General features: G+C 33.6%; 1 protein-coding gene and 1 non-coding gene across 7 annotated transcripts in view; both read left to right on the forward strand.

Moving 5' to 3' along the window:
- The window catches only part of PRPF39 (pre-mRNA processing factor 39), a 39740-nt gene extending 18856 nt beyond the window's left edge, over positions 1 to 20884 (forward strand). Inside the window, exons 1-14 of one of the 6 annotated variants that reach the window (XM_047075655.1) lie at positions 1554 to 1624; positions 1810 to 1878; positions 1982 to 2144; positions 2273 to 2391; positions 7069 to 7236; positions 11630 to 11795; positions 12256 to 12363; positions 13925 to 14089; positions 14404 to 14530; positions 14938 to 15206; positions 16012 to 16196; positions 19123 to 19197; positions 19698 to 19818; positions 20141 to 20884. In XM_047075655.1, the coding sequence (XP_046931611.1) occupies positions 2058 to 2144; positions 2273 to 2391; positions 7069 to 7236; positions 11630 to 11795; positions 12256 to 12363; positions 13925 to 14089; positions 14404 to 14530; positions 14938 to 15206; positions 16012 to 16196; positions 19123 to 19197; positions 19698 to 19818; positions 20141 to 20197 (1647 nt within the window). In that variant the 5' untranslated portion in view covers positions 1554 to 1624; positions 1810 to 1878; positions 1982 to 2057 and the 3' untranslated portion in view covers positions 20198 to 20884. Of the gene's footprint in view, positions 1 to 679; positions 1027 to 1498; positions 2145 to 2272; positions 2392 to 7068; positions 7237 to 11629; positions 11796 to 12255; positions 12364 to 13924; positions 14090 to 14403; positions 14531 to 14937; positions 15207 to 16011; positions 16197 to 19097; positions 19198 to 19697; positions 19819 to 20140 lie in introns of those variants that run through there. The other 5 variants (XM_047075652.1, XM_047075654.1, XM_047075656.1 and 2 more) reach the window with 5 other exon arrangements.
- LOC124509034 (small nucleolar RNA SNORD127) lies at positions 15284 to 15369 on the forward strand. Its single transcript, XR_006961393.1, has one exon. It is a non-coding gene; the product is annotated as a small nucleolar RNA SNORD127 (small nucleolar RNA).
- Positions 20885 to 21108: the final 224 nt, after the last annotated feature.

A 21108-nucleotide genomic window follows, 5' to 3' on the forward strand; every position in this document is an offset into this window, starting at 1 on the left:
TAATTTTTTATTTAATTTTTTATTTTTTTATATGTACGGAAACTAATAGGGTACCTGGGTCACTCATTTAAGCGTCTGACTCTTTGTTTCAGCTCAGGTCATGATCTCACGGTTTCAAGCCCCACATTGGACTCTGCGCCGGCAGCTGGGAGCCTGCTTGAGATTCTCTCTTCTTCTCTCTTTCTCTCTGCCCTTCCTCCACTTGTGCTGGCTCTGTCTCTCTCAAAATAAATAAATAAACTTAAAAAAATTTAAATACAGAAACTAATAAACTTGCTAATAATAACTTACAGGAGAGATCAGAATGAAATTACTGTATTGCTTTAGTAACTAAATTACTATTGCTTTAGTAACTGTGCCTTTTAAAAGGTGATTTCAGGGGCGCCTGGGTGGCACAGTCGGTTAAGCGTCCGACTTCAGCCAGGTCACGATCTCGCGGTCCGGGAGTTCGAGCCCCGCGTCAGGCTCTGGGCTGACGGCTCGGAGCCTGGAGCCTGTTTCCGATTCTGTGTCTCCCTCTCTCTCTGCCCCTCCCCCATTCATGCTCTGTCTCTCTCTGTCCCAAAAATAAATAAACGTTGAAAAAAAAAATAAAAAAAAAAAATAAAAAAAAAATAAAAGGTGATTTCGATGATGACAAATAAACATTTGGAAGATGTTCCTCTTTGTGTTTCCACAGATCATTAACTGAAGACAAAATAAGCAACTATGCAAAATTCTCACATGGAAGAGTACAGAAATTCTACTAATGGCAGCACAGGCAACAGTTCAGAGGTAGTGGTAGAACAGTCTGCTGATTTCAGTACTGAGATTATGAATGTTACGGAAATGGAACAGTCCCCTGATGGATCTCCTAATGTGAATACATCTACAGAAGAAAATGAAATAACAAATGTTGTGGACCTTCCAGTGACAGAAACGGAAGCAAATTTCCCTCCTGAATATGAAAAATTCTGGAAAACTGTAGAAAACAATCCTCAGGATTTTACAGGCTGGGTATATTTGCTTCAGTATGTAGAACAGGAGGTTAGTAACTATTTAAATGGGACTAGAGGGACAGGTTAATCAAGTAATACCTGATGAGGCTTTATTGTTTTGTAATTAAAGTTGCATCTTTTATAATTTTCAGATTAAGTTGAATAACATTAGATATGTACATTTTTTGGCTTCAAAGGATAACTTTCATAGCATTTGTATGTTATGGAAAGACAATATTAATAGAGTCAAAGTCTAACATTTGTAAAAATTGGTGTGTGTGTGCATGCATGCACGTGTAGAATCACTGAATTAAAAGGTTACCTTTGAATACCTTGCTATTCAACAGAATTATGTGCTTTTGTTTCAAAGGATTAAGATTGTATATGCAGGAAAAAGAGATGTTGTGTGTGTGGTTTTTAAACCTGTCATTTATTTTGAGATATTACATTTGGAAGAAATAATAAATATTTTCTGACAGAAACCTCCAAGGTTTTTAAACACCTTGTTTTATTTTCATCAGAATCACTTGATGGCTGCCAGGAAAGCGTTTGACAAATTTTTCATACACTATCCGTATTGCTATGGTTACTGGAAAAAGTATGCAGACCTTGAAAAGCGGCATGACAACATTAAACAATCAGATGAGGTGCGTACATTACTGAATAAAATTGTCTCCATTAGGTACTGTAAGCCAAATAATAACAAAACAAAGACTTTTTTTTTTGGCTGGCAGTACCTACGATTTATGGTCAAACAATTTTATAGGGTATTTTATTTGCATTTGTCACTCTTGTGGCATTTGTAGCTAATATTTTCTCTCTTTGTTGGCAGGTGCGTTAAACCTCTACAGTTTGTCAAGCTTTGCAGTGCAAGCCTCTGTATTACACTGCAGCTTAACAAGTAGGGCAGGGCTTTTCTCTCACTTACATTTATTTCTCATTTTCCAAACAATATAGTTGGTTTGCTAGTCACATTTGCTACGTCTTATTGCATTTTTGGTCAGACGCTGTCATTGATGCTCTAATGGGTCTGTGCCCTATGGTCTGTAACCCAAAGCCTGCCCACACAACCCGGTCAGAATGCAGGGACTGCTGCGCTTTGAAGATCAAGACTCTGCACGTGGGGATCAGAACATTGCCATGTTCTATCCAACCTCCACCCAAATGGTAATGGTAGATTATTTAAACAAAATTCCAGTAATTAGTATTTCTAAGGTTCACCGGATAACACAGTGTTGCCTCTCTGTTAAGAAATAATTAAATATTTGAAGTACAGTTTGTTGTTTTCTTCTTAGGTGTATCGGCGGGGGCTTCAGGCAATACCTCTTAGTGTTGACCTATGGATACATTATATAAACTTCTTAAAAGAAACATTGGACCCTGGTGATCCTGAGACAAACAGCACAATAAGAGGGTATGGGAAACATTGATATTCAAATGTATTCAAAGTAGGAATAAGTATTCTGATGTTGATAATAGAACTACTTATGAATGGTAAACTGAATGTTTAACATGTATTTCTTTTTCACTATTTAAAAAAATGATACATGTAATAAACTTATGCATGAATATAAAAATTGCAAATAAAAATATCCTCCTTCATTTGACACCTCTGTTCCTTATGTCCCCAGTCCCATTTCTTTTGTGGTTTATAAATTGTGTGTTCTTTAATACATACATAGATGTACATACATGTGTGCATTTTGTACATATATGATTTTTTAAAAAATGTAACAGAATGCTTTGGAATCTCTCCCTACTGTATTTTTTTAACCATTGCATAAGTATTTTGTAGTGTCAAAGGTACTGTCTTTTATTTGACCAAATCCTTATTCATAGGAAATAATCAGTGCTGTAGTAAACATGTCTGTACAAAGTTATTATTTATGTAGAGCATGCTAGAAATGGAATTTCTGTCAAAGAGAATCCAGGGCTAAGTTTTATCAAGTGTTATTTCAAAAGTGGTATCATTTTTAAATTCCCACAGTATACATGAGTAGTCTTATTTCCCAAAGCTGTCCATGCCACTTCCAGTGGTAGCTCGTTATTTTAGTTTGTGTATCTCTAGATTGTTCATCCTAGTTTGTTGTTTTTTTCATATACTCGTATAAGCCATTTACTCATTGCCTGTTCATATCATTTGCTCATTTTACTTTTGGATTGTCTTTTTCTTACTGATTATAAGCATTTTAAAATGTGTTTTCTTTTTTTATCAAAGTATGTGCATATAGTTTAAAAAGTCAGTGTTAAACTGCTTAAGTGTTAAACCCCTGTTGAACTATTTTAGCTGTTTTTTCTGACATTTTCCCACATGTTTATAATAGCAATTCTTTACTGCTGTTTTCTGTCTCTTCAGTTCTTAAGATTCTGTGATGGTAGAGGAGAACTTTAGCTAATGTATACTCTGTTTTCCCTTTACTTATTTTCCACAATGGATAGGTTTCAAAGCCTTCTATTTTTCTTGGAGTTAATTACCCTTTCTTACATCTCCCTCTTTTTTCCCATTTGCTTAGTTTTTCTTTGAACATTTAAAATTTCCCACTCCCTCCCAACAGCTAATTTCAGTAGTCAGTACTAATACAGACTTTCCACGATGTACGAATGCTTTGTTAAGTCATTTTTTGAAACTAAAAAAGTATATATATCTAGTGTTATTCTACTTAATCTGAAAACTGTTAAAGTTATACTCAGAAATATAGAAATTCCATTTTTTACCCTTCCTCTTGGTGGAGTATTCCTCTTGGAACCTTCTTTTCTGTAGTCTGGATTAGTCTCTGTTTCTGTCTATCATACAGCAGTTATTTTGGAATTTCCTTCTTCTCCTAATTCTAGCATATGTCTTTACTTCTTTCCTGGGTTTCAGGCTCTATTTTTGAGAGTTTATTAGATGCTACTTTTTCCTGATTGATGTGTGCCTTTAGAGGAGTGTAACTTCTTGATAAAGGATGCTTGGGATGAAAAAAATTAAGATTTTGTATGCCTGAAACACTTAGTTGATGGTCCAATGGGGTATAGAACTTCGAGTTGGAAGTAATTTTTCCTTAGGGCTTTGAAGGCATCTCTCCATTCTCATATTGCTTCTGGTGTTGTTATTCAGAAGTGTGATAATGCTCTTCTGGATTCCCTTTATATGACTTGTTTTTCCTCATGGAAGCTTATAAAATGATTTATCTTTGATAAAAATGCAGTTTTGTTTGTTTTTTTGTTTAAAGAGTAGATCTTTGTTTATTTACTTATTTTGAGAGAGTGTGAGCAGGGGAGGGGCAGAGAGAGAGGAAGAGAGAGAATCCCAAGCAGGCTCTATGCTACTAGCACAGACATGGGCTTGATCTCATGAGCTGTGAGGTCATAACCTGAGCCGAAGTCAAGAGTCAGATGCTTAACCAACTGAGCCACCCAGGCGCCCCCAAAATACAATTTTCTAATGATATGCTTTGGCGTGGGTTTTCTTTTTCTAATTCATTGTGTTTTACTTAGTGGGTCTTTTCAATCTAGGGTGCTCATGTCTTTCTGTTCTGAGAAGTATTATTATTAGGGTACCCGGCTGGCTTAGTCCATAGAACATGCAACTCTTGATCTTGGGGTTGTGAGTTTAAGCTACATGTTGGGTGTAGAATGTACTTAATAAAATTAAAATAAAATAATTAGTACTGTATTTATTTTTGTGTTGCTAATTTCCTTTCTATGTTTTTGTCTGTTTTAGTTGTTGGACATTGGATCTTGTTTTAGTCATTTAATTTTCTTATCTTTTACTTTTTTCATGTCAGATTTTGTTTGACTTTTTGAGGTATTTCTGTGACCCTTGTATTGGATTTTTAATATCTGCCATCAGTTTTTTAATGTCCAAGAATCTTTCTTGTTCATTGTTCCGTTTTTTTTTTTTTTAAGTTTATTTTTGTGAGACAGCGTGTGTATGCGAGCAGAGGAGGTACAGAGAGAGAAGGAGAGAGAATCTCAAGCAGGCCCTATGCTGACAGTGTGGGGCTCAATCCCATGAGGCATGAGATCATGACCTGAACCAAAATCAAGAGTCAGTTGCTTAACTGACTGAGCCACCCACGTGTCCCTCATTGTTCCTGTTCTTATAGTCTCCTATTCTTGTTATGTGGGTTAATGTATTTTTATTATTTTTTAAAAGGTATTAAGAAATGTTGATGTTTTCCTCTACTCCCAGCACTGTTTCCTCTAAAGTGTTTCTGTTTACTTGTTTTTGTCTCTGACTTGTGTGATATCTGGATTTCTGTTCATGTTAAAGATGTGATTTTAATAAATGGAATGTAAGCTCTGTGGGTCTTATTTGTGGGCTATTAGTTGGCCTGGCAAGCTTCACAGTAGCATGGTCAAGTGGCCACTCAGGTTTTTGTTGGGGGAATCCCAGTGTTGGTATTCTTATATCTTACTCCTGTGTCAGGTGGTTTCTCGTTTAAGGATCATCTGATCTGCCTGGAGAATGTATACCTAGCTCTTGAAATCCCATAGCTGGGCAGAAAAGAAGAGGGTTTAAGGTTTCTTACCATTCATTAAACAAATCTTCTTGTAACATCCTGTCTTTAGTTCATTACCTTCTTATCATACTTCCTCTCCCAACTCCCCAACTTTTCTTAGTGTCTGGTGTGTTAATTTCCTGAATCATTTTGGGATTCTGCAGGGGCAGTAACATGTGTTTTACTGTCTTAAAAAGGTTAGATATAAACATACACATGTGCATGCACACACATACACATTCAATCCTTTATTACCTATATTAACATATTCCCTCCAGTTTTAGCACATAACACATTCTTTAAAGTTTGTTTAGGATGTTTCTTTTTCATGTCTTTTTATCATTTTTTTCTTAATGTGGCTCAGTCTTTAATCTTTTGTTGGTGTCTGAGTTTTGGGCCTATCTTGTCAAGAATATATAAATCTGGTGTTTTCTTCTAATTTCTTAATAGTTTTTTGTTACCATTTATTCATCTAGCATTTAAATTTGTATCTTTTTTAAGACACAAATTAACCTTTTATTTTGTCAGGCTTTTCTATGTTGGTTTAAAATAACTTCTTTATCGTATACTAATCTTTCACATGTACATTGATCTATTTTGTTTTCTTGAAACTATTTTGTGATCCATTTTTATGTTACCTGGCTAGTGCCATACTTTTAATTACTATAGCTTCCTAATTTCTTTTGATGTCTTTCAGGAAAATGCCACTGCATTGCCCTTTTTGTATGTTAGCTCACTGTTAGAATTTGTTTTACCTGACCCACTCAAAATTTGTTAGAGCTTTGATTGGGATTGTATTAAAGTTGTAGGTTAATCTAGGCAGGGTACTTTTATACTGTTAAAAACCCCTGTTGATTATAAGATACTTATTTTGAAAATGTGTATCTAAAAGTTTTATCCCATCGGGATGTCAAATCCAGTGATCAAAATTGCTTACAAAAATCTCTTTGAAATGAGTTAGGTAGTTTAAAAATACATGTGTTTTTTTGTTTGTTTGTTTTTTAGTTATTTTTTAGTTAGCTGGAGACGTAGCAGGAGAGACTTTTGAAAGTTTTAAAATATATGTCTACTTCTCATTCCGTTACAAGGCAGCTGGGTCCCTTCTTGGAGTTATTTTTCCAGAAAATTATTCTTTAAATTGAGATAAAATTAGTTTCTGTCTTCTGCCCTAAATGTATCTATTCAACATTTCAAGTTTAACAAATATTTAAGTGTCTGCATTGACACTCTATATGTTTGCAGTGTGTATGTTTGCATTATAATTCTGTATAAGATAAAATTCTATAAACATACATATATTCCCTTTTTGTTTCCTTACTCTTTTTTAATAATTAGTTATTGTATACTTGCGTTATTCCTTCTGCTTTTTGCTCCCTGCTTATATGAGAAGCAGTTGAATATAATTTTGAATTTAGCATAATCTTCTGAAATTTAGAAATAATGTTTTAATTTTTAAAAATTTTTTGAAATTGAGGTATAATTGACATAATAGTTTTAGGCGTACAACTTAAGGATTTGATATCTGTATATATTGCAGGGTGTAGAAATAATATTTTAAAAGTGATTTTATCTTGGAAAGATACCTTAGAAGTAATTTAATTTTTCAGAACTTTCGAGCATGCTGTTTTAGCTGCAGGAACAGATTTCCGATCTGACAGACTATGGGAAATGTATATAAACTGGGAAAATGAACAGGGAAACCTGAGAGAAGTTACAGCTATATATGATCGCATTCTTGGTATTCCAACACAGCTGTACAGTCATCATTTTCAGAGGTGGGTGGAAAAGTCCGATCATTAAGATATATTATGATTAATCAGGTAATTCTTAATATTGAGGATTGTAATTCTCTTGAAATGTCATGTAAGATTCTTTTAGATACAAACAGGAATAAAGTTTCTTGCTTGATAATCACAATTTACACACTTTTGAATTTTGATATTTTTCCACATACCTTATGAAATGTTTAGGAATTTTAACCATTTTTAAACAGAAGCTTCTCTATACCCCTTTTATAGATGAAGAATAATGGGACTCCTAAGATATTTCAGAGTGGTGAAGAATGAGAAAATAGAATCAAATTTTAATTATTTTTTGTGGTACTAAACTTACAGTGTACATGGCACATAAAGATGCTTATTTAAAACTTAATGATTTACTTAGGATGCCTTGGTTGGCTTAGTCAGTGGAGCATATGACTCGATCTCAGGGTTTTAAGTTTGAGCCCCACTTTGGGTGTAGAGATTACTTAAGAAAAAAAAGTTAAAAAAAAACAATGATGTACTAAAGGTACATTTTTGTGATTCATATAATACCTTATGTTCAAAACTGTGAAAGATCTATTATTTATGTAGTAAATCTAGATCTGTTTATATCAAAATCAAAATCAAAAATCAAAATCAAAATCAAAAATAATTTCATTTAAATTTTCCACTATGAATTTGTCCTGACTGGTATCATTTCATTTTTATGAGTACTGTTAAAACAACTAATTCTGTGTGATACGATTTCCACATTCTGTTTTCTGATGTACTCAAAGTGTCCCACTGATATGGACTCAGAGTCTTTCTAACAAGAAAGTATGTGTTGTAAGTATTTACTATGTTGATAAATACTTGCTTTTTTAGCTACCATATTTTCTATAGTTTGTTACAATTTTTATAAGTAGTATTGTGTTAAAGCCTGTAAGTTAGGTACTTTTTGAAGGATTTTCTAAATTTTTCTTTACTGAAAAAGTAGAAGACTTAATGAAGCATCTGAAAAGTACCGTGGATCAGTTTGCTAAAGACAGAAGTTATGCTGATCCAGTTTAGGAATAGGAATGATGTAGATCTGAATATACTGTCTTTGTTTTTTTATGGAGTATAGGAGATGCACAGGTTTCTAGGCAGAAACTTGCTAAAAGACATTATTAACACAAGACTTCCCATATGCAAATGCTTGGTGAATGTTTGAAAGAATGAGTGAACACAAAGTTTTTAAAAATCCTTATGAGAACAAGAGGGTGCCTTTTCACATGCCAATTTTTCTAGGATCTATAGTATAGATACAAAGTCTGTGACAATAAGAACTTTATTGTTGGTAAGAAAGATAAATTAGGAAACACTTGTTATATACCATTTGCCATGTACGAGATGCTGTTCTGAATCCCATATAGTTAATTTAATCCTCACATGAAGCCAGTGAGGTATAGGTACTATTGTTATCCCCATTTTATGGAAGTAGAGGCACAGAAAGATTAAAATACTTGCATAATGTCACAGAGTTAGTTAGTTGGAAGCTGTTTGGAACCTAGACAGTGTGGCTCCAAAGTTCTTGGTATAGTTTCCTCCACATCTTTTTTTTGTTATTAAATGAATATCCCACTAGATTTTTAAAAATGTATAGATGCTTATAATAGACATTAGTGGATTGCATTACAAATATTGCTCTTTAATCTGCTCTTGTTCTTTTAATATTTTGACATTTTCCTTATCAGTGTATATAGCAAACTCACAAGTAGTGTTTGTGTAAGTAAATCTTATGACATGACTAACTGCTTTGTGAACTAGGGGAATGTTTTCTTTTGCCTAATACACTCCTCCTACTTAGTTGTTTATTTAGCACTAGCTATGTAAAAGATTATATACCATTTAAGTTGTAGAAATAAAGGCTCAAACAAGTTATGTGTGAATGGTGTTGGCCGTCAAGCTTGTTGAAAATGTAGAAGAGGAAGAGCATATTTTTTTAAAAAGTGTTCTAAGTGCTGTAATAGTTTTTCTGTTGTGTAGGTTTGTATACTGGATATACACTGATGACATCTCTAAGAAAGTATCTAATTTAAAATATTGTTAGCATGTGGACTTTGTTGATGTGATCTGACTTCTCAGACCCATGCCCTCGTAGTTCCTAAGCTCCAGAAATAATATCTAAATACTGATAATTTCCCAAAGGGCAGTATTTTTTACTTCTATGGCTGTGATACCTTTTCTGCTCCCCCATTTGTCTGGTTGCTCATATTACTCAAAACCAGATAGCTTAATGTTTTCTATATGAAACTTAGTTTAGCAAAATAGAAAGTATTTCTGTCATTTGTGCCAGCACTCTGCCTATTTATTTACATTTGTCTTAACGCTAATAACACCACTTTAAATTTATGTCTCTTGTATATAGTTCTTGCACATTGGTCAGTTTCTGAGACTTACTAATACTTTTTATCCTTAATACCTAGGAATAGGGCTCAGTATATTAGATACTCAGCCATTTTTTATTGAATAAATTAGTTTTCAGTAGAAAAAAGGCTGATGAAAAATTACTGCTTAGTATTCCTATTTTATCACCATTTGAAAGAATTTCCTATATAACATAGCAGTTATTTTAAGTTTGTGCTCTGTAAGTAGTTAAAAAGTTTTTTATTTGTATCCTAACAATTTTAATATTTATATGAATATTAAATCTGTTCATTTTCTTACTATACTTTTGAGTTCTTCATTAAAAAAAATTTTTTAATAAGGAAGTCTGTATTTTTTGTCTCCCAGTGGTGAAACGGATCCAAGTTAAGCCTCTGTATCCATTGACTATGCAAAATTTAGATTAGTTTCCAATGTTATTTACATACATGAGTGACAGCCTTAAAATCCATAAAAATTCAGGTGTCAGTAGCCTAAATCAGTTTTAAGAAACTTGGGAAAATATCCATAAGATTGGAACATAAGATAAATATACAACTATGTGTAATAATTTGATTGGAGAGGTTGGTTTGGATCAGCATAAAGACTTTAAGGAGATTGGATTTTAGCCTGAATGCAGGGTAAATGTACTGAAGTTATTTTGACATGGGCTGGGGGGCAGGGAGGATATGATCATGTTTACTATTTTGTTTTTCATGTTTACTTTTTAATATTTTTATAGCAATATTGGGGTTGAGATGGGAATAGTGAGACTAGAGGCTGGAAGAGCAGTTTATATTTAGAAGGTGAAATCAATAGGACCTGGTACCCAGTGGAATGTAAATGATAAAAGCAAAATAGAAGAGATGTAGAAACTGAGTGGTTGGCAGTACCATTAATCAAAATTAGAAATGCTGAGGGTGTTGATTGTGGATGAAATGACACAATTAGTTCAAGATGTTGCATAAAATTTCCAAATTTAGATAGTGTAGCTATTTTAGGTCTTTAGCTTGGTGTTTTTTATTAAAATTTGCATATATATAAACTAGTGTGCATGGATAAAATGAAATGACTTTTTTTCCAAAACACTTTTTGCTTAAAATTAACCTATTTCTTTGTGCAGAGTTTTGGCAATTGGATAGAAAAGTACGGGCTTGAGTTATAGGTTTTAGAGTCACCATAGAATGCTTATTATTTCTGTATTAATAAGATTGGGCATGAATTAAATGAAAATAGATGAGAACAAAATGTCAGATGGAGTCCTTGGCAATCCTAACATTTAGGGACTGATAGGAAGGGACAACCCTCAGAGGAGATCAGATCAAGGATCAGTCAGAGACTTGGAAGAAAACCAAGAACGCAGTAACTCTGAGCCAAGGGCAAAGAAGGTTCTAAAAGGAAAGTGTGGTTAAAGGGCTTAAGTAGTGAAGACTTAAGTGATAGTGATAACGTTTAGGATAGAGGCTGTACTGTGAAACAAGTGTCCATTTAATTTTGCATGTAAAAGGCACTTGGTGGCTTTAATTAGGGCAATTTCATTGAAGTTTTTGGCACAGACACAGATTCAGGAGTAATTGAGAAGTGGGAAGGAGCTACAAATGTTTGTTGATCATTTATAAATGATCATTTATAATTTAAATAGGGATTACTATTATTTCATTTTAAAGTAATTTTGCAGAAAGAAAGAAAACTTTGCAAAATAGCATTGTGCCATTTTACAGATGAGAAAGCCAAGACATAAAGAAGGGAAAACTTCCCATAAGTCAAATAACTAATAATGGACAGAACTAGGATTTGGATTTATGCCTCTCCATGCTTTTTCCATTCCATTGCCAAGGCATGAAGAAAATTAAGTTGTCTGTAGACCATTTAATCAAGTGGTAGCTTTCACTGTAGACAAGGAAAGGGTTTGGTTTTAAATCAGAATTTTTTTGGAAGAGTAATGTGTAGTAGTAATTGAAAATGGGATCTAAAATTACGCTTCGTATATAGAGCATTTATTTTCATTGGCTTCTTTTAGATTTAAAGAACATGTACAGAATAACTTGCCTAGAGATCTGTTAACTGGTGAACAGTTTATTCAGCTGCGAAGGGAATTAGCTTCTGTAAATGGACATAGTGGTGATGATGGTCCTCCTGGTGATGATCTACCATCGGGAATTGAAGACATAACAGATCCAGCAAAGGTAACTAAACTTAGGGAAAAAATCCTTTAATGCATGAGAAACTAGACTTTATATCCCTTTACTTCATGTGTTGTATCACTTGTAGCTCATATAAAATTAATTTCTGATTGAGGCAAGTGGGAATTCTTTAGCTGTGGTGTAGTTTAAATACAGATTTAACGTAGAGAATCTATTTTACTATGAGACACCTGGAAATAGCTTAGAAGGGGCATTTTGCCTGTGTTGTGATCTACTAGCCCCTTTTAAATACATACACATGAGAAAGTGGGTTTTTTTAAGGAGATTTTTAACTAACTTTTAGTATTGTTAATTGTACTTTACACATAATTGATAACAGCTTAAAACTTATCACAATTATAAGATTAAAGTAGGTGTGAATAATACTTAAATGTAAGCAGTAATATTAAAAAATTTCATTATCTAACTTGTGTGATTTAAATTTTTTCTTTTTCTTCCCAAGCTAATTACAGAAATAGAAAACATGAGACATAGAATCATTGAAATTCATCAAGAAATGTTTAATTATAATGAGCATGAAGTTAGTAAAAGGTGGACATTTGAAGAAGGTGTAAGTGTTTTTGTTTTGTAATAGGCTTCAAAATATAAAAATAGGAATAATGTATTTTTCCGTTTTGAGTAATGTCTTTACTATTTTGTTTATTTAAGTAATAAGACATTTGTCCCACTTATCTCTACCATTATCAGTTTTCTGTTATTAATTTTAGAATCTTATAGAATGAATTCAGATTTATTTGATTTGCAAGATATGTTTACTCTGAACCATTTTATTATAGTTCTGTTTTTAGAATCAAGTTTGAGTTCATACTTTACGTATTACAAAATACACCCATTTTAGATGTGTAGTAAAATGAAGGTTTCCCCCCCACAGATTCTAATTATTTTTGTTTTTGAAATAGCTTTATTGAGATATAATTCACTTACCATATAGTTTACCCATTTAAAGTGTATAATTCAGTAGTTCTTAGTGTATTCACAGATACATGCAGCAATCACCATAGTGCATTTTGGAACATTTTCATCACCTCACAAATTCCTTACCCTTGGGGCGCCTGGGTCACTGAGTTGCTTAAGCATCCGACTTTTTTTTTTTTTTTTAGACGTTTATTTATTATTGAGGGAGACAGAGACACACACAGAGCATGAGCAGGGGAGGGCAGAGAGAGGGGAAGACAGAATCCGAAGCAGGCTCCAGGCTCTGAGCTGTCAGCACAGAGCCCGACGCGGGGCTCGAACTCACAAACTGCGAGATCATGACCTGAGCCGAAGTTGGTCGCTCAACCAACTGAGCCATCCAGGTGCCCCAGCATCCAACTCTTGATTTTGGCTCAGGTCATGATCTCCTGGTTTATGAGAGAGAGCACCACATCGGGCTCTGTGCTAACAGCATGGAGTCTGCTTGGGATTCTCTCTTCCTCTCTCTGCCCCTCTCCTGCTCGTGTGCACATGCACGTTAAAAAAACAAAACAAACCTTGCTTTTTAGCTGTCACCCCTCTACTACCTCACCTGCCTGCTCTAGCCCTAAGGTACCACTAATCTCCTCGATGTTTCTATAGATTTCCCTATTCTGGCCTTTCGTATGAGAGTGGAATCATACAGTATTTGGTTTTTTGTGACTGGCTAGTAAATTCAGTTTTGGCATGTATATGTACATTATGGTATGGCACACTACAGCAATTAGGACATAGAACTAGTCTGTCATCCCAGAAAGTTCCCTTGGCCCCATTTCATTTAGTAACCTGTATCCCACTCCTAGCCCCAGTTACCTACTGATCTGCTTTCTGTTATGTAGCATAATTGTTCAATTTTAAATTAATAAAGAAATAAATTTGCTGAAAATAAAAAAAATTATGTAGTGCCATTAAAATGACTAAATAGAGAATACATTCTGTTTCTTCAGTTTTTAAAGCCTAAGAAATTTAAGGGGTTTTAGTTGTATTTTTTTATCATGAAATATGGTGATGAAAATTTTCTTGGTTCACCATCATTAATTATGTACATAGTTTAGATAGTTTGTATTGTTCCTATAGTCTAGTGTTTTCTGGTGTTGGTATTGGTTTACTTTCGTTGCAATGTCCTACTTTTTTTTCCTGTTATACTTTTGTTACAGATTAAAAGACCTTATTTTCATGTGAAACCATTGGAGAAGGCACAACTAAAAAACTGGAAAGAATACTTAGAATTTGAAATAGAAAACGGGACTCATGAACGAGTTGTGGTTCTCTTTGAAAGATGTGTCATATCATGTGCCCTCTATGAGGAGTTTTGGATTAAGGTAAGAAAATTATATGCTCTGAAACTTGAACATATTATAAACATTGATCTAGTGACTAACCTTTTTTGTACTTCTGTTGAATGTTGTTCATATAACTATATCTGTTGCATTAGGAGATGGTCTGCTTGCAACCAGATTTGACTGCTGCATATGCCAACCTCGTTGCCTCTCTTCGTCCTTCCTTACAGAAACTAGTCTAGTGGTTCAATAAAGGTGCTGAATGGGTTTAAAAATAGAATTTTATCGTTCTGTCACATATTTAATGGCTTGTTCAACTGTAAATTATTCAGTATTTCCTCTGTTTCTGTACGTAGTATGCCAAGTACATGGAAAACCATAGCATTGAAGGAGTGAGGCATGTCTTCAGCAGAGCTTGCACTATTCATCTCCCAAAGAAACCCATGGTGCATATGCTTTGGGCAGCTTTTGAGGAACAGCAGGGTAAGAATGAGGAAATTCAGTTGATATTTTTGGGATTTTAAGTTAACTTCAAGATAAAGTTCTAGGAATTGAGTCTTGAGGGATGGTATAGAGCAGAGGTCAGTCTTGTTTTTTGTTTTTGCTTTTCTTCCTTCAGGGGGTAAACTTTTTTTCTATTAAAGGCCAGATAGTGAATATTTTAGGCTTTGAAGGCCATATGGTCTCTTTCCTGACAACCCTGCCATTGTAGCCCACCCAAAAGCATCTGTAGACCATAGATAAACAAATGAGCACAGTTATTTTCAATTAAAAAAAACAACCAGGCAGAGGGCTAGATTTAGCCTGTGGACTGTTATTTGCCAATACCTGGCATAAAGGATATTTCAGAAGTTTAAATCAAAGCATAAACATTTAATTAACATTTCTAGGTAATATTAATGAAGCCAGGAATATCTTGAGAACATTTGAAGAATGTGTTCTAGGATTGGCAATGGTTCGATTGAGAAGAGTAAGTTTAGAACGACGGCATGGAAATATGGAAGAAGCTGAACATTTGCTTCAGGATGCCATTAAGAATGCTAAATCAAATAATGAATCATCGTTTTATGCTATCAAACTAGCCCGACATCTTTTCAAAATACAAAAAAACCTTCCAAAATCAAGAAAGGTGCTTTTGGAAGCAATCGAAAGAGACAAAGTATGTATTTGTATTTTAGAATATCTTCCATAAAAAAAAAAATAAATGGTCGTTTTTGTTTTTTTTCTTTCCCATTTTGGCAACTATGATGAAAGATTTGGTCTGTATGTAATATATTTTATTACTAAATGAAGACAACAGTCCCTCTAAACTGATGTTGCCATCTTTAACAATTGTTTAAATTATTATGTATTAAAAGGTTGAGAAAATTAAGATTATTGGGTTTAAAAAGTGTTGCAGACATTGTGACACTTTGTATTTCCCTCACATTTAGAAATTTCACAACAAATTTACTGATAGTTTTAAGTAGAGGACCTGGGAGAGTACTTTATAAACAAAAACATGGCAGATGTCTACGTTTTAGCAACTGTAACAGTGAGATTCTTTTTTAAAGTATTTCGTTTTACATATCGGTTGGCAAAAGGCAGTGTATAGGAAATTTCTTACTTTTTAGATTTTAAGCTAATGACAGGTCTGTGGAACTGTGGAAACCATTTTTTAATGTTTTATATTTGTCATGGTAGGTCAAGCCACAGTAAATCTAAGATAAGATACAGGGTCTTAACTTATTGGCATTTAATAATTTTAATAGTTGGGGAGATACCAGGATGATGTCATTACTTATCAGTATGCTAATTAGTTTTTTCACCTGTTATGTGTATGCTGAAAATATTTAACTTGAGTTACATTTTAATGACTTTCAATATTTTTCAAATTTAGGCATAAAAATTAAGACATTTTAAATATCTGTGTTCTAATCAAAACATTTTAGAAATATTATTAATTGATACTGCTTTTTACACAGGAGAATACAAAGTTATACCTCAATTTACTTGAAATGGAATATAGTGGTGACCTCAAACAAAATGAAGAAAATATCCTAACTTGTTTTGACAAAGCTATACATGGTTCATTACCTATTAAAATGAGAATTACATTTTCTCAGAGAAAAGTGGAGTTTCTTGAAGATTTTGGTTCAGATGTTAATAAGTAAGATCTTAATTATATATTATTTGAATAATAAATGAGCATTAATAATTTTGTATGAGTTTAATGATTAGTAGAAGTTAACATGTTTCTTTTTCCTCATATATATATGGGGATAAATGCAGTTTTGCAAATGTGTATGTGTAACAGGATATATGGTTTGTCTTTCCTTCAAATTGTTTTCAAAATTTTGGCATTGTAATGTAAACAATGAGAAGGCAAGAAACAGCAAATCCTTTGAAAAAGTAAATGGGTCAAGGATTGAACCTTGAAACACAGAAACAGTATATACACCACAAAAGGTGGATGTGGTTAATCTAGAATAGGGATGCCATTTTATCTCTGATTGGAGGAAACAGTATGGTTGCACAGATGATGCCTAGTGGCCTCATTTCATGCATTGTAAAAAGCTGAAAGTTGAGGGTGGTGGAAGGGTTTACTCTAGGGGATTTGGGAAAAGGACAAGTTTGCAACTTATATTTACAAAATAGAAGAGCAGAAGTATTGATTAGAGCATTGCTGCTGTTCCATTCTTAACTGATTGTAGTAGGGAACTATCACAGTTCTTATAAGGCATGTCCCTTCTCTAATTACCCTAATTTAGAGTGATTTCTATTGAAACAGCTGTTGATAAAATGAGGATTATTTGTCTCTGTTTATGTATGTGTGTATACATTTTTGATGGTTGAGTAAAATTAAAAAACATTTAACAGAAGTTAAATTTTAATACAGTTGTATATATGTGCTTTACATCATAGTAAATGTTTTCCATGAATTGTCTAATGTAAAATACCTAACGGTCTAATGAGGCTGTAGGTACTGTTCTTATTTTTTTGTTGCTACTGTTGTTCTTTTAATAGATGAAGAGAGGCTTAAAGAGATTAGGAAGTTTTTCCAAGGTCAGTTAGCTATTATTACGTTGTGCAACTGGGATTAGAACTTGCTTCAAAGTCTATGCTGCTAACCACCTGTGCTGTATATTTAGTGTCTTCTGTTTGTTTTGCACTGAAGAAAGTGCACAAAAGAAATGGGATATGTAATTCTAGCTTCTAGTCTAGTTGGATGGTTTAATCAGAGGAAATAGGTAAGTATATGAGGTGGCACAGAACTGTTAAGAAGGCTGTGCTTTCTGTGGATCAGAATGGATTTGTCATCCTTCACAGAGGAGATGGGGCTTCATTTGGGTACTATGGGATTCTGGTAAGGAAAGAATAAAATTGTGGAAGAAAGTTAAAGTTCATGTGAAAGTAACATCTGCTTGATGGGAGGATTTTTGAAGTAGAAGGTGTGATGTTGATTGTGCTGTGCTTGGTTCAGAGCACACGCAGTGCCATGATTGACAGTAGGAAGCTATTAAGAATTTTGACTGGGATTAAATGACATATTTGAAATTGGCAGTAATATGTGGACAAATCTGAGGCTTAACACAAAGATAACAGGTCCTTGCAAATAAAATTATGGAGGGTCTGGATATCAGGTCTAAGATTGTTGTAGTTGAAATTTAAAAAGGGTTTGACTGAAAAATAGATGAGCTTAGAAATTAGAAACTTAGGAATTTAGGTAGTAGGTATTGGTAAGAACTGATTTTTTATTTCTTTTTAATTTTAGTTAGCCAACATACAGTGCAGTATTGGTTTCAGGAGTTGAATTCAGTGATTCATCACTTACATACAACACCCAGTGGCCACCACAAGTGCCCCCCCTTAGTACTCATGAATTGATGTTTAATTCAGCTAAATATATACTTAAATCCTAGCTGTGTCACTTACTATTTGTGTATTCCTCACTTTTCAGATTTTCTCATGTATAGATTGAGTCTCTTACCACCTAATCCATAAGTGGATTCCTTAAGCCTTAAGGAAATTAGTCCATTTAAAGTGCTTGGTGTTGAGGAACAACCAGAGCACTGGGATTAACAATTTCATAGCCTCTTGAACATTTTGGGGCCAGAGTTATTTGTTGTTATCATTGGATGTGTATATATGCAGATTGCTCAGGGATGTTGTATATGCATGTAAATTATCAAGGTCATTTCTACAGAAATGTTAACTATCTGGGTTAGGGTTAATGATTACTTTAAAAAATAAGGCCATCTTTGTTTTTAAAAAAATATTTCAGAAAATGGTAAAAGGAAAACAGAATCTTTAGGATTTTTCTGTCAGTTTGGCTTCAAGTGACATTGTTTTTGAAGTTCTGAGTTCCAGGTGAGACTTAATACGCATATTATATCGGAATTTTTTTACTAAAAAAAATCATCAGTGATAAAAATTATATTGTATTTTTATATTAGTTCTAATTCAGTTTATCACATGGTCAAAGCTTAAATACACTTGATCCTAATTGGTGTCAAGTGTCTTTAATAAGCATGGTTAGATTTCAAAAATGTAGAAATTACAGAACGTTCAGGACTTCTTTGCACTGGACAAAAACACATCCTCAAGGCCACTGTCTCAGTTGTACAATAACTTCTTAGGCAGGCTCTCCCCGTGTGTTAGAAATGATAATAAAAGGTAGCTCTTGACCAATATCCCATCAGCTCAGTCAACTGTAGTAGTGAAAACAGGCACTTTTCTAGTAGCTCAAAAATCCTGGGAGTTATTAAACGTCTTGGTTTGGGTCAAATGTTCACTCTAAACCAAATTATTGGTCAGGGGTATATAGTGCTGTGGTTGGCCAGTTCTGAATCCCTGAAGCCCATTTGAATCACATGGACTGAGAAGGAAAGTGTAGAGCAGTGGTTTCCCAAGAAGAAATAAATTGGAAAAGGTGGCTGGGAGGAGGTTTGCTTGCAGGTTCATTAAAAAAAAAAAAAAATTATGTTCATTGCAACATATTTTTGTTACCAAGTGAAAGTAAGTCCAAACTTTAAAACTTTTAACAGTTTGGCTTTTGTATATTCCATAGGATGTTATTTTTCCTTCCCTCTCAGGCTTCTGAATGCTTATGATGAACATCAAACACTCCTAAAAGAACAGGATTCTTTAAAAAGGAAAGCAGAAAATGGGTATGTAACTTCTTGCTCAGAATGATTCATGATGCTTAAAAAAAAGACATTTCATTGCTAAAATGCCTTTAAAGATAAATATTAAAAAAAATTTTTTTAATGTTTATTGTTTAGCGGGCGGGTGGGGGGGGGGAGAGCGTGCGTGAGTAGGGGAGGGGCAGAGAGAGAGGGAGGGAAACACAGAATCTGAAGCAGGCTCCAGGCTCTGCTCTGTTAGCACAGAGCTGAACCCAGGGTTCAAACACACAAACTGAACTGTAAATCATGACCTGAGTTGAAGTCAGACGCTCAGCACCCCTAAAGATACGTACTTTTAAATGTTGCCTTCAAGTTGTGGTAATTTAGATACTTTACATTCATGATTTGAAAAAAACTGTACAAAACTTGAGTAGTTGAGAACTTTACTAAAACAAATGTACACAGGTACAAATGTAAACATGCATACATTTGTTTTAAAAGTACTTACTGTGGGAATTTAAAGTTTTTTCCCTTGTATTTAGGTCAGAAGAACCAGAGGAAAAGAAAGCTCACACAGAAGACACAACTTCATCATCTACACAGATGATTGATGGTGATTTACAGGCAAATCAAGCGGCATATAATTATAGTGCCTGGTATCAAGTGAGTTCACCTAATTGAATTTTTTGCTTGTAGATGTTATTCGAAAATGAAAATAAAAATAATTTAATAATTTTTTATTTAATAATTAGAATAATTTATTTAATAATAAAATTAAAAATAAATTAGGATAGTCTTTTTTTTTTTTTTTTTTGTAACAACTACTTCTATTCCAGACTGTATAATAAATTGTCTATTGTGGTTAAGTCTTGGAATTTTAGCACTGAACACATGCCTGGTTTCTTAAATGTATATGCTTTAATTATACTTTCATAAATGGAACCGAGCCAGTTTTAGCATGCTAACATGTGCTTTTTCCTTTCAGTACAATTATCAGAATCCGTGGAATTATGGACAGTATTACCCTCCCCCTCCAACCTGATGGGAAAATATATCAGATGGAATGTATTAAAAGTATGAAATTATTTTTTTTTAATGAGGGATGTAAACATAGCATAAGCTTGTTGTATTTGATAACTTGTCTTCCTGTTTTCTGTGTAACATGATTTGTTTAGTAATAGGGGAAAATGTCACTTAGTAGCTTACCACAGATACTATTTCCTACCATTTATAAAATTTACTTTTTATTGGAGAACTATTTTTTTGATTTTTTTGCATTAAGTGGTCTAGAATTCTTTTGCAATGGATTTGCAACAGAAATCCTTTGTAGCCTTAAGGGGTAGGAAAAAAACTGACTGGAAATCATGTCAGTGTAGTTCAAGATACTGAAAATATATAAGGGCTGGTTATTAAGGATTTACCTCCTCTGTAAAAAAAAAAAAAATGGATTTTTAACCTTTAATGACAAGGTTTTGTCTGTTTCAATTATCCTTGTGAATTTGGATTTAACTGCAGAAAAGATACACTATTAAATACTATGTCTTGGGATAGAGATTATAAATGAAAAAATGGAGTGTTTGCATCCCTTTTAAAAAATGAAAATCATATCAAAAGTATGTTGTTTCAGGAGACTTTGTATTTAGAATATTCATGTAAAACTTGTGAGCAAGCTTTCATTTTGATCAAACTGATCATCTTCATTTTTGTAATAAAACTTAAGACTCCTTAACTAATTGTTATGAATTTATTTGGGGGCAGGTTCACCTAACAATATTAACTTTATCATTATTAGTGGACCACTGGTTCTGAAGTATACTTTTCTTGAATTTAGCTAAAATCACACCATTTACAGCTTTTTGCTCCGTTTCTCTGCTTGTTTTCTCACTATACAGGAATATTTATTTAAAGAGGAGTGTGCCTCTGGAAAAGCTGTCTGGACAGTTTTACTATAAC

This window comes from Lynx rufus, unplaced genomic scaffold (genome assembly GCF_022079265.1).
Source record: "Lynx rufus isolate CCGP_SWC_20201006 ecotype Redwood Valley unplaced genomic scaffold, mLynRuf1.p SCAF_13, whole genome shotgun sequence".
NCBI lineage: Eukaryota > Metazoa > Chordata > Mammalia > Carnivora > Felidae > Lynx > Lynx rufus.